The sequence below is a fragment of the Grus americana genome, chromosome 18, assembly GCF_028858705.1.
Source record: "Grus americana isolate bGruAme1 chromosome 18, bGruAme1.mat, whole genome shotgun sequence".
Lineage (NCBI taxonomy): Eukaryota > Metazoa > Chordata > Aves > Gruiformes > Gruidae > Grus > Grus americana.
Window position 1 is genome coordinate 9,493,113 of NC_072869.1, and position 17,104 is coordinate 9,510,216.

General features: G+C 53.2%; 1 protein-coding gene across 6 annotated transcripts in view; it reads right to left on the reverse strand.

Annotated features, from left to right (window-relative positions):
• The window catches only part of SEPTIN9 (septin 9), a 142,073-nt gene that overhangs the window by 67,188 nt on the left and 57,781 nt on the right, over positions 1-17,104 (reverse strand). The window contains exon 1 of one of the 6 annotated variants that reach the window (XM_054846464.1): positions 7,709-7,917. The exons of the other annotated variants lie outside the window; for them this stretch is intronic. Coding sequence (XP_054702439.1) covers positions 7,709-7,763 — 55 coding nt within the window. The 5' untranslated portion in view covers positions 7,764-7,917. Of the gene's footprint in view, positions 1-7,708; positions 7,918-17,104 lie in introns of those variants that run through there. 6 annotated transcript variants of the gene reach the window in all.

Consider the following 17,104-nt stretch of genomic DNA (forward strand, 5'->3'; position numbering starts at 1 on the left):
AGTCCCTCTAATGCAGTTCTAGAAACGTGTTTGCTTTGATTCTCCATTACACTTTGGTTTTTATAACCATTAACCCTCAGCAAAATGCTTCCAGATCAGACCAGTATATTTTACATCCCTTATATTCATTTCATACTTGTACAGAAAATTACATAAAATACAGGGTATCCAGCCCAGCAGATTACATTACTGGCTCTGCCACAGGCTCTCTGCAGCTTTTGCCTCCGGTCTGTGCTCCAGTTTCCTTTCATAAAGGGAGGAGGGAAGAGAGAAATAAATCTTCTCTGCGCCTCCCAGGGGACCGCAGATTTGGTTTGGTTCACTAATATTTCTAAAACACCTTAAAATTATTACCCAGAAGGTAAAAGTATGATGCAGATGGTCTTGCAGACCCCAAACCACCAACTTCCACGCTGGTACCACGTGGGGTGGAGGAAGCCGTAAGCACCCAGACACCATCCCCCCGAGTCGCGGTGGCTCCCGGCACCCACGCAGGGCATCTCCAGGGTGACTCAGGTGGGCGACCAGTGACGGGGGACTCGGTGATTAAATCATTAAGTGATTAAGGCTCCGCTTGAGAAGACGCTCTGATGGGTGGTGTTGCAACACGCTGATTAAAAAGCTACAGAAAAGGGTAAATTAGTAAAAGAGGGTAAAGGAGGGACCCGGGAGCCATTCAGGCCCACAGCCCTGCCTGTGCTGCCCGCTAGCCCTGCCTGTGCTGCCTGCTAGCCCTGCCTGTGCTGCCCGCTGATTGCTGGTGCCACTGCAGCCAGCTCTGGTGTCTCTGTTGGAGGGGAGCACCACAATGTGAGCACTTGTCCGAACATCCTGAAGGCTGGCAGAAAGCAGACCATTCCTCCTTTGTCCTCCCTGGTAAACTAAACACATGCTTGAAAAAGGAAAAAAAAAAAAAAAAATCCATCCTTCTCACGTTTCCCCATATTTACACTTCCAATGACTAGATGAAAGAAAGACTGATGTCCCAACCCCAGGTCTCTCCATGCTCTTTCCCTCCCAAACCAGTCCAGCAGAACAGTGCCAGCGTGACGCTGTGTGCCCATGCCCTCACCGCTAACCCCTGGCACGACTCCCAGGGCTGGGGCAAGCTGGAGAGCACCCGACCCACCAGGAGCAAGGGGCTGCACAATTTTGTGATGCTTACTGAAACTGCCACCTCTGCTGCTGGGAAGACGGTGGCACAGATCGATGTGGTCACGGTGTCCCCTGCACTACAATCCACAGGAGGCTGCCTGACGTCGGTGGTGCCTACACCAAGACAACAGGTTGGTACCCCACCCCGACTTGCCCTAACTTGGGTGCCAGCAACCGGGCATCTGCTGAAGCACTGGGAGGATGAGGAGGACAGACCATCATGACACCCATGGTGTCTCACCTTTCAGCATGCAAACCAGCCAAGAGCCAACTTGGACGGACCCTGCACCTGGGTCACCGCTCCGAAGGTGTCCCCAGGAGCCCCAAGTGCTGAGCTCCGTCCAGCAACCTCACAAAAGCTATCAGGGTAAAAGCCTGAGTCACAGCCATCAGGAGAAGAGCTCTCATTAATCTGGGGGCAGCTTTTCAGAATACGTTGAGGACAACAATAAACCCCTTCGTTGCCCAAGGGCTGCTCCTCACCAGCACCACTTGTGCAGCGGGGAAGGGAGTGAGGAGGGCTCTCCTGCACGGCAGAGCAGGTGGATGCAAACTGCTGATGCCTCCATGGGTAAAGCAGAGGGGTGCCAGGACCAAATGACACCCTGCAGGTATGAAATGACACAACTCTAGCCCCGTGCTGAAGGGCGTGACAGCCCACCCCTGTCCCACGAAGAGTTCCTCTGATGGACTCTGACCCCCACCAAACAGGTACATCCCCATCAGGAACTGGACTCGGACCCATCCACTCATTTTACAGGCTTCAAACAAGCTTCACTGGGATTTAGGGTCACTTGGCTTGTTGCCTCCATGTCCCACCTCTAAAGACCAAGAAGGTGCTAGAGCTCACTGCAGAGGAGGAGGGAAGGAGGGAGGTTGGGAGAGGGAAAGAGCCTGGGTAATGGTCCTGCAGAAAGACGTTGCCTTAAATATCAATTATCAGTTAGAAACATGAATATCTGGAGTGATTATGGACTCTGAAGTCTCCATTATTGTCTTTGGATTGATGACAAGTCTCAGTCCAGGCTTTTGCAGCTGCTGTCTGGGTCCTGGCTCCTGGGAAAACGGGCTGAGCAGCTCCCTGGAAGGAATGGCTGCAAAACAGAAATTAAACCAGCACCCAGACAGTGCGGCCACAGGATAGCCGGAGGTGCCAGGACTCTCACTTAGCAGCAGGTCACTCAAACACATTAGGCGTGACCCAGCACGTTCTAGAGGTGCTTCCTACTCACTCCACTGGCATAAACCACCAACAGGCAGTGAGCAAAGAGTAAAGCTGGAGAATTATTATATTTTAGGTGAGCTTCTTACTAAGGGAAAGGTGCTACCAAGATCCTAGAGACTGGCGAGTGCTTGAAAGAGCCACTATGATGTTCACGCTCCAAAACCTTGACCTACGTCCCGGCACCAGCAGTACGCTTGCACAGCCAAACTAGCTACCCTGGCCCTGGTGTAAAGACTCATCCTCTCTTTGTCTCTTCCCATCCAGCCACTTTTGAAAGGTTTCTTTATGATTAGCGCAACACTGCGCTCACTTTGCCCAAGACTCATCTCAAACGGACAGCAAGACCTCACCTGTACCAGCCAACGCTGGAAACCCTCCATGCTGACGCAGAGCCAAGGACACTCTGCTCCATGCTGCAGTGGTTGCCCGTCCCCAAGGACATGCAGCCCAGCCCTCTTCGCGTAAGATGACTATAAACAACGACCTCTGGATGATCCTACATCCTAACCGGGGCCAGAGGCTATCCCCAGAGCCCAGCTCACGTGGACGGAGAGATCCACGTCCTGTTCTTCCTTTTCCCACTCCCTCACAACCTTTTTATTCCCAAGGAACTAAATATACACAGGGGGAAAAAAACCAAAACAAAACACCACGACTGCAGGTCTCCACTGCTGTAACCAGGCAGACACAATTTTTCCACTCTGCGACTGAAAGGCCAGTTCTGCTGGAGAAGATACAACTTTCTGCTGGGGAAGACACAACTTCTGCCTTCCCACAGGCACCTTCCCCCAGCTCCTGACCCTCCCACCTACCCCATCCTTTTGTCTCAGATTCAGAAACATAGATAAAAAGAGTGGAAAAGAAAGAAAATTCTCCAAAGTGCCTGAAAGCTTGTCTTTGAGGATACCAGCTTTGAGGTGACCAGCTACCTCGGAGCAGCACGCTACATCCATCAGCTGGGAGAGCAGCGTGGGCTCTACCCATGCTGGGCTGGTGATGAAGAGTACCAGAAGAGCCTAGCTACAGCACAATTTCTTGTGATAGCCCAGGAAATCCAACAATTGACATTCAGAAGCTTTGCGTCACTCCTAGGGTTGAGATGATCCGAGATACAATCTGAAAGATCTTTTTGCGTATCTTTTTCCAGGCACCGAACCTCCACACACGTAGGACCGTCAGTCACACACCCAGACTACCAGCTCACTCCCACGTGTGTAAGCCCAGGCGAGCACTCATCCTGCAAACCCACGCCAGGGCTTACAGGAGAGACCCTGAATCCAAGTGAGACGCTTACACAAATACAAAGCACATCCCCTCTCCGGAGCTTTTCACCATATTGAATTCAAGCCACATCACCCACATAACATTGTGACCATCCCTCTGGCGCGTTCCTGCTAATATTAGCAGCAGGGTTGAGTCCCAGCATCCGCAGCACGTGGGCAGCAGCTGCTCCCCACGGCAGCAGGCAGCAGGCATGCCAGCCCCAAGCAGCCTGGGGGACACATCGTGGCCACGTGTCCCAGAGACATCCCGGGCATTTGCTCAAGTAAATTTTAAGGACAAGCCCATGAGATTCATGCATGTAGAAAAACTTATTTCTAATACAGCCACCTCCTGAAAACAACCTGGCTGATGTTTTTTTGTCTTTAATAACTTTTAAAACCAAGACATAACTTAGCACAAGTCAGTACCTCCTGGAGACAAAATCTGTGGCTGAAATACTAGAAATACCCTGCGTCGGGTGGTGCAAGAAGTAGGTGTCTATAGTGAAAGCGTCCAATAGTGGGGAAGAAAAAAAAAAAAAAGAAAAAATAAAACAACCAGAGAAGCCTTCCTATCAGCACTGACGTGTCCTGGCAGGGCCGGAGGCTCCTTGACCCCAGTGCCCAGCCCCACGCAGCAGATGACCACGCTGACCGCAGCACTGCCAAGGCTCGCCCACCAGCGAGCACGCGGTCCTCAGGGGAGCTGGGCTGCAGGGAACGAGTAGACCAGGGATTAACGACCATCAACGAAGGCGGTCCCGTGGTTTCTGCCAGAGCAAAGCTGCAAGCCTGTGTTGCCCCAGGTTCTAGTTTCGGACATCACATTGAACCCCACCACACCACCCTGCCATGCACTTACAGCCTCACTCTGCATTTACCACCTCTTGCAGCTTGCACCCGCTATGACATCTTGTGTTTCAATATTACGAGGAAACGAACCTGGTGTTGACTGACAGCATTGGTAAAGGCAAGGAGCACTCAGCATCACTGCTGCCAACTCAGCATCAGCGATTGCTAGCAAAAATGTGTCTCAGCTACCCCTGGGACTGTGCTCAGCAGCAGCCACATCCCACCAGGATGAGGGGCCGGAGCAGATCTCTTCTGTCTTACTACGAGGTAGTAGATCATAAGTGCACGGTACTTTAAATCCTTAGCAGGAAGCCAAGTACCATGCTGCAGAGTTATCTCTGGGTGTCATCACAACCAACCAAAGCTGCGACCAGGAACATCCGCCTCTCTCCGCAGTTGATCATCACAGACACCAACGCTCCCGTATTACTCAACCTGAGTGGGATCAGGATGCTTTGGTGCTCACACAACATTAACACGCTGCACAAGCATCCCACCACCCAGCTTGATTTACTGCTACAGGTTCCCTTCCTCGCTGTTCAGGGGTCCGTGTCTGAGACTCCGGGGAGCTGAGTGACCCACAGCCCCCTCCGAGGCAGAGGTGAGCTTGGGAAGCGCTGCCGCAACCACAGCTGAACCAGCCACGCTTCCAAAAACCTGCCAAAATCTATAAACCCGGGGACAGAACTATTATTCTCTGTAAATCCCGGCAAACCACAGACCTAATAATGCTCTCCCCCATTAGAGACGAGGAAGCTCTTGCCAGTCAAACAAGCAGGATTAGTGCCCTCCTCGCAGGACACGCGTACTGCTGCCTGGATGCAGCCGTTCCCATCACATCATTGGGCGCAAGGAAGAACGCACGCTGCTGTGCTGCGTTTCCCTCTCACGTGCTGCTTTGATGTGAAAACTAAACTGGAATTGAGTATCCTGTACTCCTTCCCCCTCCCGAAAGGCCCTTGCATCTTCCTCGGGCTCACGGAGGCCGGCAGGTCCCACAGCAGCAGCCCCCAGCCGAGCCCCCAACTCCCTGCCTTCTGCAACCCAGCAGGTACAAGAAACCTGTCAGTCCTACGCCAGGGAGCGATGCTATAAGGAAAGCAGGCAGGGATGCTACGAGAAAAGCAGGCAGGAGCGACCAGGGTGATTCGGGAGGGCAGGCAGCGTGTGACCGGCAAGAACAAAGAGGGCTCTGGCTGCTGGGTGATCTGGTGTTTCTGCTCCGCGTATTTTTGGCTGATCTTTCCTGCTTGGCCAAGGGCTGCCTGGGGCTGAGATACCCACCCAGCAGACACGAACATTGCATCTCCTGCCCTACAGGCTAGAAATTAATTGCCTTGTTCTTGGGAAGCTGCTATACAACCCAGAAAACTAATTAAATTGTGAAACAGTAGCCCGGATCCCTGCTCAAGGGCAAGGCCAGACCTTTTGGCTGCAAATGCACAGAGCTTTCCCCAGCCTCTCCCTCTGCACAGGCAGGAACTATAAAGCGCTCCATGGACTGAAAAAAAATCGCACTGCGGAGCGGCTCGGTGCCACCAAGGAGCACACACAGCTCGAACAAGCTGCCCCAGGGCTCACAGCAGAGCCTTTATCATATCCAAGTAGGGAATTACTCATTCTTCAGAGATTTAAATGCAACTGGGGCAGGCGAGAGGAAAGGCTGTAATTACATCAGTGCTCGGGAGCCCTGCGGTGGGGAAGCTCACGAGTCCCCAAAGGACAGTTACAAAGGCGACGTTGAACCCCAAGTGCCAAATGGCGTATTCGGGTCACTCTCTGTGTCCCAACACTTCTTAGTCCCAATCTTCCTAAGGGACGTGACTTCTCTCAGCCTCCTGCTAAGCCCTCCACTCCCAACTTTAGCTGAAGAAAGCCCAGGGTCTGGAAAAAAAGAGAACGTGAATGTGGCTAAACCTTACGACGAGGGCTGCAGAGACCCCAGCTCTGCCACCTGTTTCCTGCCTGACCTGGAAGAGGAACCCTCGTACTCTCAGCTTCCTCAGCTACCCAGCAGGAAAAACACCACCGCGCTCCTTCCCGAAGGCAAGGCTGGATTCACCAGGAGACAGGGAAGTCGCCTCAGCCTATAGCTACACGCACAGCCCCTGGATAAGCTTTCACCGCGGCCCCCAGATCTCCACTATTTCTTAGGGGTTTTTTTCTAGAAACCACTGCACGAAGCTCAGTTTGGGTCGTTGCCAGGATGTGAGAGTGCGCAGGGACGGAGCTGCTCCTCCAAAGCTCTGCTCAGGAAGATGAGCTCCCCCAAGCTGATCTCTCAATGCCTGCTTCAGACGCAACCCCCCACCCCTCTTCTGCCTGTCTTTAACTCTCATACCCATCTGGCAGCAGCACGCCTCTCTCCGCTAGCTTATTTTTTTGCCTGAAAAAGCCAGCATGCTGGGCAAAAACCACAGACGCCCGGGGAGGAGGCATCCCTGTCCGCACGCCAAGGGGATTGCAAGGAGATACTCCATCGGAGAGCGAGGCAACGCTATCGGGCAGCTGGAGCTCTGCCACGGGACAACTGCAAAGCTTTCTAGGGCGGGCAGCTCCCGCTATGGACATATTTGAAACTTGGGTTCGTTATCCACCTCCAGCTACTCTAGGGCTACGTTTGCATCCAAAATCTGAGAGTCGACAGAAGGGACGGTGCTTGGGGTTTCACAGACTTTTAGGCGTGTCAGGCATGTGTTTTCAGCTAAAAATCTACATAAACCAACTTGGGAAAGGAAGGAAAAGAAAAACATCCCGTAAGATCCTGCCGTAGCAGATAACACCCGGGCGCAACGCTGCTCCGAACAAAAGACACCGCAGCCCGGCGGCGGCCCCGACAACCACCGACCCCCGGCTCCGGCAGCTGCCCGGGCATGGGGGCTGGGGGCTGGCTGCCGGGGGGCTGGGGGCTGGCTGCCCAGGGACTGGCTATGCTCCCAGCCCGACCCGCCCGGGCGGGTGCGACCCGCGGCGAGGTCCCGGCAGAGACCAGGTCCCGTCCCCCCCCCCCCGGGCACCTCCGGGGCGGCAGCAGCGGGAAGAGGCGGGGGGACCCCGAGTGGGGCTCAGCCCCGCTCCGCCCGCGGCCCCAGCCCGGTGAGGGGCGCAGGCGGCTCCGCGCTGCCCCGCCGGGCACGTAGACAACTTCTCCCGCTTTTCCCCGTTTAACCCAAAAAAGCAGCACCCCCCTCACCGCACCCCCGGGGCCACCCACCTTCGAAATCGGAGATGATGCCCTCCAGGTGGGCGTTGACGGCCGGGTCGGCCATGGCGGGGCGCGGGGCGCTGCCCCCCGGCTCTGCGGGGCGCGGGCGGGCGGGTACGCGCAGCCGCCGCCGCCTGCGGCCGAATGAATGGCGGAGGGCGAGCGGCTACGGCCGCCCCCCGCGCCGGCGGGCAGCCTGCCATGCCGCCCGGCCCGGCCCAGCCCGGCCCAGCCCAGCCCAGCCCGGCCCGGCTCGGCCCGGCCCCCTCGCCGCGCACTGGCTGCTCCCCACGCCCGTCACGCCGCCCTCACCCCCCACACACACTCCCCCCCGCCTCCCCGTGGCTCCGGCCCCTCCGCGGAGCGACGGGCGGGACCCCGGTGGGTGGATGGGGCACCCGCGGGAGCCGGGCACGGCCCTGCCCGCCCGGGGGCGAACAGCTTGTCCCGTGTCCCCCCAGCCCGGGGAGGAGCACAGCGACTGTGCCCGTTCAGCACGAAGCCCCCGGTAAGAGGTAACAGCCCAGGGATGCCCCACGAACGGGACGGCGCCAGCCGAAACGCGTGGGTACCCCAGCGGTGTTCTCCAGCGCCGATAACCCATTCGCTTTTCAGTTTGCCCTTGTTTGGATAGGAGCAATTCGGCCACCCTCCTTTATTTCTATAATTTCTCAGAATCAAACCAGAGCACTGGCTCACAGCACTAACCCATCACTGCCACATCCAAGCCACTTCTGCAGCCAGCTCTGGAAAACCACCGCCCAAGCAGCCGAAGAGCCTCCAAAACCTGCCCCAAAGCTGACGCGCGGCCGGGCACGCTGGTGCCAAGCCCCACGCTCCTGCAGCTCTCCGGCCACAGCCAGCGAGGCAAGCACCAGCTCCGGGCATCGCACCAGCTCCGGGCATCGACACCGGCCCCTTCCACGGCACTGCTGCCTTCTCTCCACCTCTCACACCCTCTGGGTTTGTGCATCACTCTGCTCGTTATCTGATGTTTCTCCCTTCCCATGTTGATTCAGATCCTGGCCTCTTGACCCCCTTTTTATCCTCCCCACCCTGTGTTTTAGTAGCATCATTTAGAAGTGATGATACCCACTGAAATGTGTCCAGGCACATCAACAGGAAAAGAAGAATTAATGGCCTGGAATTCTAGTCCACTTTGGGTGAAGCATAAAGAAAAATTATGCAAAACAGTAGTCCTGTTGCTGTCTGTTACTGCAGAAAGTACATGCTTCATCACTTACGTCACACTTTTAATTTTACATTTCCAAAGCCTGCAAACACCACAGACTCCCCGAGAGTGTATGCGAACCAGAAAATGAAACCAACAGCACCAATTTCCCAGACTCAAGTTCCAGGTTCTCTGTACTGTTAATAGCTTGAGGTTTTAATCCAAGGAAATGCATTACTTTAAAACATGAGAACTGTTTAGTCTTGAGAACACACCTTTAAAACAGAAGTATGGTATTTTAAGGTAGATACAGTGGTTTTCCTCCCCTTTCACAGGCAGCAGCGCTCAGCCTTTTCATTTCTTGTGCTCCTAGCAATGTCAGAAACCAACATACCACAACAGTGCAGAGAGGAGCAGGCTCTGCATCTCCGTGCAATCGCAATATGTAAATGCCTCCTCGTGCAATACACCGCCCGTAAAGCCACCGGCGCACGCCTCCCCGGCAGCCCCGCTGCCTGAACGCCATTACCTGTTCCCGATGCCTTAGGGGAGAACAGAAACGAACGTGGACCCGCGGCTCTCGTGCCGCCGGGCTCAGCACCCGGGGATCAGGTCCCTGCCGTCCTCACATCCACGCACGCTCTGCAGCGAGCGGTGGCGGCTGCCACGTTGCCCAGCATCACGTGCTGGCGGACCCACACCCGTGGCATTGATTTTCGAAAGAAAGTGGCTTTATTTTTCTCAAGAGCTCATAGGCAGGTTACAGTCGCAAGCCATCTCAAGCAGATAAAAATGTAGCTGTAATAATTAACGTAGTTACTGAGGGAGAAGAAAAGCTACTTTGTTCAAAACTGTGGATGACTCCCTTGCTGGAGGAGCAGAACCTAGATTAGCCTCTCACCAAGGCTGTTAAGCATCGTAACTCCCCGGTACACTATCATCATAAGGTTGTAGAATGGGTTTAAAGGAGGGGGAAAAAAAAATGAACTAAGCAAGACAAACTAAAAATCAACATTGTAAAAAAGATGAAGAAAAAGTGATAGGGTCAATCTGAGGAAGGAGTGAGCACATTTTTTGATGTTCAGACTCTCCCCCTCCCCTTGCAAATGCCATGAGATTCAGTGTCAGACCCACTGCTTGGAGTTTGGTGGCACCCTCTGAGCTAGGTCTCAAGGGGATCGGTGTGGCACTGTGATGGGGACTCTGGTTTCGAGGCCAGCTGGAGGCAAGAAGGAAACCACTAGAAAAAAACCCCCGTTTGATGGATTGTGAGTAGCGAGTGTCACAATGACATCCGCCGGTCTCATGAAGCTGGTGAAGAAGCTCAAAGCTCTTCAGCAGAAGAGTTTGAGGCAGTTTGGTTTAGTCCCAGTTCCCTGGGTCACTCTGCATTTCCTAAGCAAAGATGATGTTATCATCCTGGATCTAATAAAGGTTTAGCAAATCAACAGGCCTAGAGGAGAGCCCCAAGAAGTGTGAAATAAAATATCCGGACTATAAGTAGGAGTTCATTTTCATTAAAACCAGCTGGTTAATATTGCACCCATGTGCACCTAAGGCACTGAGAGGGGGAGAGGAAAATGGAAAATTACAGCAACTAAAGAATAACAAGAATATCCAGAGCTCTAATAGTAAATACTTAAAGCAGGAAGGTATGTAAACAACTCACCCCACAGCACATAACCCAAGTGCCTGCTAGTAGAGGAGGAGCAAGCTTTCCTCCAGGGAGATAAACCCATCCTTCTCTCTCCTGGAGACTTTCTTGCACCTTTATCTGATTTAGCCACGGTCAGAGGCATGGCTTTACAGGAGTGTAAGACAAAAAAAAAAAACAATAAAAAAAAATCATTCACTTGTCCAGTCTGCATATAACAACTAAACACCATTTCATCTGGTTTTCTAGCTGCATCCTGAACCCAAAAGCTTGTGTTTCGCTAAACATTGGTTCTAGAAAGGCAGGTAACCCTGGGAAGCTGAGCACCCATCCCAGAGGGATGGAGAATCAACCACCTCCTCTGGAATTTGTTTCTGGGGCTCCCCGTCAGCGTAGCAGAAGCGTGTGTCGTACTGCTCATCCAAATGCAGTTTCGGCACAGGCCCTGCTTTGCCCTTGTCTGGTAGATCGAGGAGATTAAGGACCCTGAGCCTTCTCCTGATGAAAGATCTCCCACACTGATCATGTCACCTACCTTTCCTTTGATAAACTAATCAAGTTCTGCTCCTTCTGTCCTTTGTGTCAAGTATTTTCTTTGCTCCCTTAGTCACTTACCTGGCTTTCCTGCTCCTTTCTCCCAACATTTCACAAGTGCTTGTCATTGGATTTTTATTTTAATAAAGAGAGAAAACTCACTTTTCAAACGAAAGAGAGCAGATCACATCTCTTGTGTTGCTTGCTGCTCCCCTTGCTTACACAACCATGGGTCTCACTAACTGTTCTTATTGTGCCAGAGGACTCACCTCGAGCTCCTGGTCAGCTGAGACCTTCAGGATACCTTACACAGCAACTGCTGTCCAAGACACAATTCCTGTTCTGCAAACCACTGGCCACAGGAGGGTTTTAAGTAAATAACTTTCCTTACTGTATTACATTACGATGGAAATATTTCTTGCTTCCTTACTAACCCAGGCCACCGAGGGCACTGACTGCCCAGCCCTTTTTCCTTCACCATCACTCTGCTCTTCAGATGAACAATAAACTTCCTGCAAAGTTGTTTTGTTGGCCTAGAAGTGATTTCCTGTCCCCAAAAAGGCAGCCTGTAAAATCTGCTGATCGCTTAGTTATAGATACCAAGTTAAAACCAGCTCGATGCCATGATAGCTGGCAGATGCATAAACCTTGACTCTTGTCCCCTGGGTACCTTATTATCCCTGGGCTCTCCTGCCCTCCCGGCAGTGATGTACCTTCTCCAGATAGATCACAGCACAACCTCCTCCAGAAGCAGCCAGTGCCGGTCACTGCCTCTGCCCTGACATTGGCATGGGGGGACCACTATGCAGAACAGACCTAGAAAGTCACTTCAAGGAGGAAAAAAAAAAATACATAAGAGAGAAAAAACCCCAAGGAGATGGTAGGTATCAGTGCTAGAAGATCCCTTATCAAGACAGGCTAAGGCAGAAAAAAGATTTTCCTATCCATGTGCATTTTAAACAGCACTGTACAGTTTTCTTGCAAGCTGCTAAGAATGCAGTTTTTCAGGCAGATTTTCTTCCTCCCACAAGTGAAGTTTTCTTCTGAGCCTGCGCTGCTCTTATCGGTCTCACGATCTGCTGCAGTCATGAGAGTCAGGCTCGGTTAGAAGAGGTGCCATGAGTCATTGTGGCTACCTGAATCTTAAATTATCTCATACACCGAGGCAGGTAATTCATCCACAGCATCTTCCCTTTCCTCCTCCTATTTTAATTAGAAAACAAAACTCTTTATTGATTCTGGTCTCTTCTAGAAATGCTTTGAGACTTACTGACCAAAAGTACTATGTAGGAGCAGCTAAAGAATACTATTAACCACTTCATATTTCTATTGAGAAACCAAATGTCTTTTCTTGCTGATCACAGATGAAACACCTCCTTCCCAGCCTTTCCGGGTAGGTGCAGTGCGTGGGTGGAGGCTCTTGCACCACGCAACAGCAACCCTCAACATCCGTGGGCGGTCCAGCATCCCCACGGAGTCGCTTCAAGCTGAAGAACAGGACAATGTCCACTCGGCTGTTGTCAGACGGGCAGCACCGCTGCAGGGTAACAGGTAGAAACAGGCGTACAACAACCCAGGCAAGGCAGATTTTGAAGGTGAAGGAATGGCGAGTCACATCTTTCTAAGCCAAAAAAAAGGCTGTTGCAATTACCTGCCCCTCCGCTCCTCGGCTCCCTGCACTTTCCAAGTTCTCGTGCTTCTGCCCAAAAAACATTTCTGCTTCCAAATCCACCAGGAAGAGGTGCAATGGTCTCCACGTTACAGGTGGGGAAACTGAGGCACATAACAGCCATCACTCAGAAATGGGGAGCTGGCAAGTGATAAGACCAGACCTGGCTGCGGTGGTGAGCGGTGCCGAATCCGGCCCCCAGCTCCTTGGGAATTGCCAGTGTTACTGCCTGGGGACGGGGGGGACTCTGGAAGGAAAACCAGAGACGCAGTTCCCATCACCTCCGCCCATGCTTTCATGTAGATGACAGCATGAATCCAGCCCTGCTGATTACGCAGGAATTGTCGCGTGAAAAGGCTCTTTCCCAAGAGCTCAGGCTCTTCCTGATTCCAAAGAAGTAGGAAATACAGCGAGGACGGCCGTACTTCAGTGCTAGTCACACTTCCCTTCCTTTGCAAGGAAACTAACTTCGTGGGGAAAGTTTAAAAAATTCAAAATAGGTTTGCTGATTTGAGATTTCTGGCTAATTAACTGATTTTCTTGATGAAAGAAACGTGGCCAGGTCTCATCCCTTACTGCCACAGAGCTACACGGCCCCTGCTATAAATGCAGAGCCAAGGTACCACACAGAAAGGGTCAGATAACTTTGAAGACTGGATAACAGAAATAGGATGAAATCTGGAAGAATGACAGAAGGTCAGTACCTAAAGGGCTTTTAATAAAGTCTTTGCTCATGAAAAGTGCATCAGCAAAGGACCTCGCTGCAGTGGTGGGTCCCAGCGTGACCGCAAGCCACCGATGCCATGCAGTTAAACCAAGCGTACTCCTAAAACATAGTAAATGAGATACTTTCAGCAGCAAAGCAGGAATCACGAGTGTCCTGTCTTGAGTCATCCTGGCTACCCAGCATCAGTAAAAGCGAGCAGAAATGAAGATGGAGAGGGGATGGGACTGCTAGAAGCATCACACACAGATGCGTCACAGGAGAGAGCTGCTGCGGGCAAAGATCATTGTTGCCAAGGGAACAAAAAAACCCCAATCCAAACCCAAACATGGTTATGGTATAAACAGGTTGAGAAGAGCTGGAAATGAGAAGGTTTTAACAGCTAGTGATGGGACATATAAAGGGACTGCTGTCAAATCAAGGGGGCAAAAAGCCAAACAGGTTTCAATGTGGGCATATAGGAAATACAACGCGACATGGGGAAGGAGACGGTCCCCGAGCCTACCGCTTCTCAGATATTCACTGCACTAACAGGGGAAACAGCACATTTGGTGTTCTGGGACGGCCCTGGAGCCGAGAGGCCCAGGGGAGCTGGGCGGGTGGGGGAACAACCACAGACACAAGGTCCCTGCAGCCTCTTCTCCCCCACCTCCAGCAGGGAGACAGCTGTGAAGAAGATAAAGGCTTTACTTCGTCTTGGTTTTAACTCTGTTAAGTCAGTGTGCAAAGTATGTACCTGCTTGTTCTCAAGGGAACGCGTCGCATGCGGTTACACTGAGCAGGGCGAGCGGAGGACCAGCATCCATCCTCTCACCCTGCTAATCTGAAAACAGAGCCGAGTCTTTCCTGTGCCCCGTGTGTGCAAATTCTGGATGGTTCCCAACAGCTCCCCAGCCTCCATGGGGACCGACGAAGTCACCCTGGGTTTACACCAGTGCTAGGGTGGGATTTGAATCAGACACCCGGTCCCAGTGCCTGCCAGCAGGAAGGATGCTGCAGGTTCGCACCCACCACGCTGGGATCCAGCGGCACATGGCTGGGCTGGGGGGGGCACAGCTCTGCCCCCCACGAACACCCTCCTATGCACTCCGAGCCTTGTCAACTCCAACAAGCCATTTGCCCGTTTACCCAGTGACCTGCATGCACGGGACAAGCTCGCTGCGGGCCCCACCAACTTCACGCCGGAGCCCAGCTTGAAGCATTTCACACCGAGCCGGCAATTCCGGCTATTGTGAGTGCCGAGAGCCTGGAAAGGGAAATACCGTCCGGATCCCGGGCCGGGCGCATCGCCCCAGCCCCGCACACACCCAGCTGGCCCGGTGCTCCCGGGAGGGCCGGGGGGCCGGGGAGCATCCCCAAAACACTGGTGGAGCGGGCTGGCAGCTCCAGTGCCTGGGAAGGGAAGCACAACTCCCTGGTGTTGATTAAACAGCGGGGGACGCTTGGAGGGGAAGGAAATGGAAAGAGGATCAGGAACTGCATCTGCCTGAACTTCACACAGTTAAAACAAACTTAGTCTCACGCCCTTGTTCTTCTCAGTTTCAGACCAGACTTTGCTACAAAACTGGGAGGTGCAGTTTAGGATTCAAGCAGAAAACCAATTTAATTAATATTTTTTAAATAAAGTAATTGATTACTACATTTTAATATTAAGACCAAAGCAGGCACAAAACATAGCATTGCGTGACAGCACAGATGTTTTAATAGAAACGAGAGGCTTCAGAAACCTTGCTCATCCTCTAATGAGTTTAACACACACATGGCACAGCACGTTTCCATTGCAAAGCCTTCCCGTGCGGCTGAGGGTGCCTCCGACTCCAGAAGAAAAACTGCGGTGCCTGGACCTTGAGGTAGGGAAGACCTCCCCCCATTTCCACTGCCTGCACGCTATGGTAGCTGCAGGGGGAAAAAAGGGAGGTGAGGGTCACCCAGAACACCGAACCCCTCGGAAAGAGGCCGTTTCCATTACTGCAAACTTCCCAGCAGTCCCTAATTAGGGAGAATCTGCAGGAGTAAATAAACTGGCAGTGCTACGCGCATGCACTCCGCTTCCAGATGTGCATGTCTCATTTTCACGTGGTGTCCAAGGCAGGGCTGGAAACTTCATCCCCGCACAGCAAGCGGAGGCGGCAGGCACAGCGTGGGCTCCCGGTGCTGAGCCCACCCCTCCAGCAGCCCCGCAGGTGCAAATCCCACTACACCCCACACCCCGGCTGCCTTGGGCACCATCCTTCACCCCTCCACTGCTCACCGCATCCCTCCCCCGTCACGCAGGGCTGCCGGACCCCCGTGGGACCCTCCCATCCCCGCTCCAGCATGGAACAAGCAGCTTTCACAGCCACTGCCTCTGCTGCTCCCTCAGCCGCCTGCTCACGACCTTTTCAACCCAGAACTTTCCAGTCATAAATATACCAGGTCGCGGCAGGAAACTTGCTTTTCTTATATTCTCCCTTGCTTCTCAGAGAGCCATTTCCAGCAGCTCACGGTCCCTCTGCCAGCCCTCAGTCATTTCTCCCTGCTCCTCCGAGATATTTCAGGCTCGCGACAAAATCTGCTGCAGCACAAGGACCCTAAAACTCCCCGTAAAGGCTCAGGAAGTGCCATGAGCTGCAGGTCCGGCTTTGGGAGCAGCTGTACCTCCTGATCTCCCTGCTTACCATCAAAGGGTTTATTATTATTATTCCTTTTTGACATAAACCAGTTTGATAAGAACAATTCCCAGACGGAGTCGCAGCCCCACACCCACTCGGCTTCCTCCAGGCAGCAAGGAGCTCACTGCACGGCGGGAGAGGGACACAAGGGCAGGCGGAAAGGAAGGAGAGGAAGAACAAACACAATTTTCCTTTCTTTTTAAAGGCTTTGGCAAATGCCAGCAGGGATGCTGAGGTACAGCAGTCGGTGTCCCTGCAGCACGGAGCACCGCCAGCGGCTTCCCCTTTGCTCCAGCTCCACCACGCAGGGATGGGAAGGGTGTACAAGTGGACAGGCATCGCTGATAAAGTCCAGGGGCTGTGCGCTCCAATCTCCACCTGGATAGGAATGTGGGTGCCCCTGGCATCGCCCCATGACGGTCTGGCCAGGGGACCGTACCCTCAGCTCCACCAACTGCACCGCCGCTGCCCCAGAGGTCTTGGCAGGTCCAACACAGGCACATCCATAAAATTAGGCAAGATCGGTGCTGTTACCGAACTCCTGGGCTCAGGGAGTGCAAATGGGAAAAAGACGGGCCAGCCTGGACCTGAGGAGGGACCAGCTGCCTTCAGCGAGGGCAAGGTCTGCCTTGGGTTTTACATCTCACTAAACCGTCCTCTCCGAAAGTTTACTACAACTCTTCCAGGCTCACACAAATCCATAACCACACTGGCTCCAGCCGAGCCGTGCTGGGCAGCACGAAAGCAGCAACCCCGAGCTGTGCGCTCAAGGGACCTACCCCAACGCAGGAGGCAGCCCGGGCGCAGACTCCAGCCGCCTCTTCTGCTGGGAAAACAGGGCCGGGCAAAGGGGACCGCAAAGCCCCCTCTAACCAGGCCCCCCGCCAGCTCCCAGCGCACCAGCCTTTGCTCAGCCCCCATCTCTCAGATGCCCAGCACTGCTAACACAGACTCAGCCTCTTCTACAGATGCAGAAGTTGCCTGGTTGCTTTAAAAATCTGG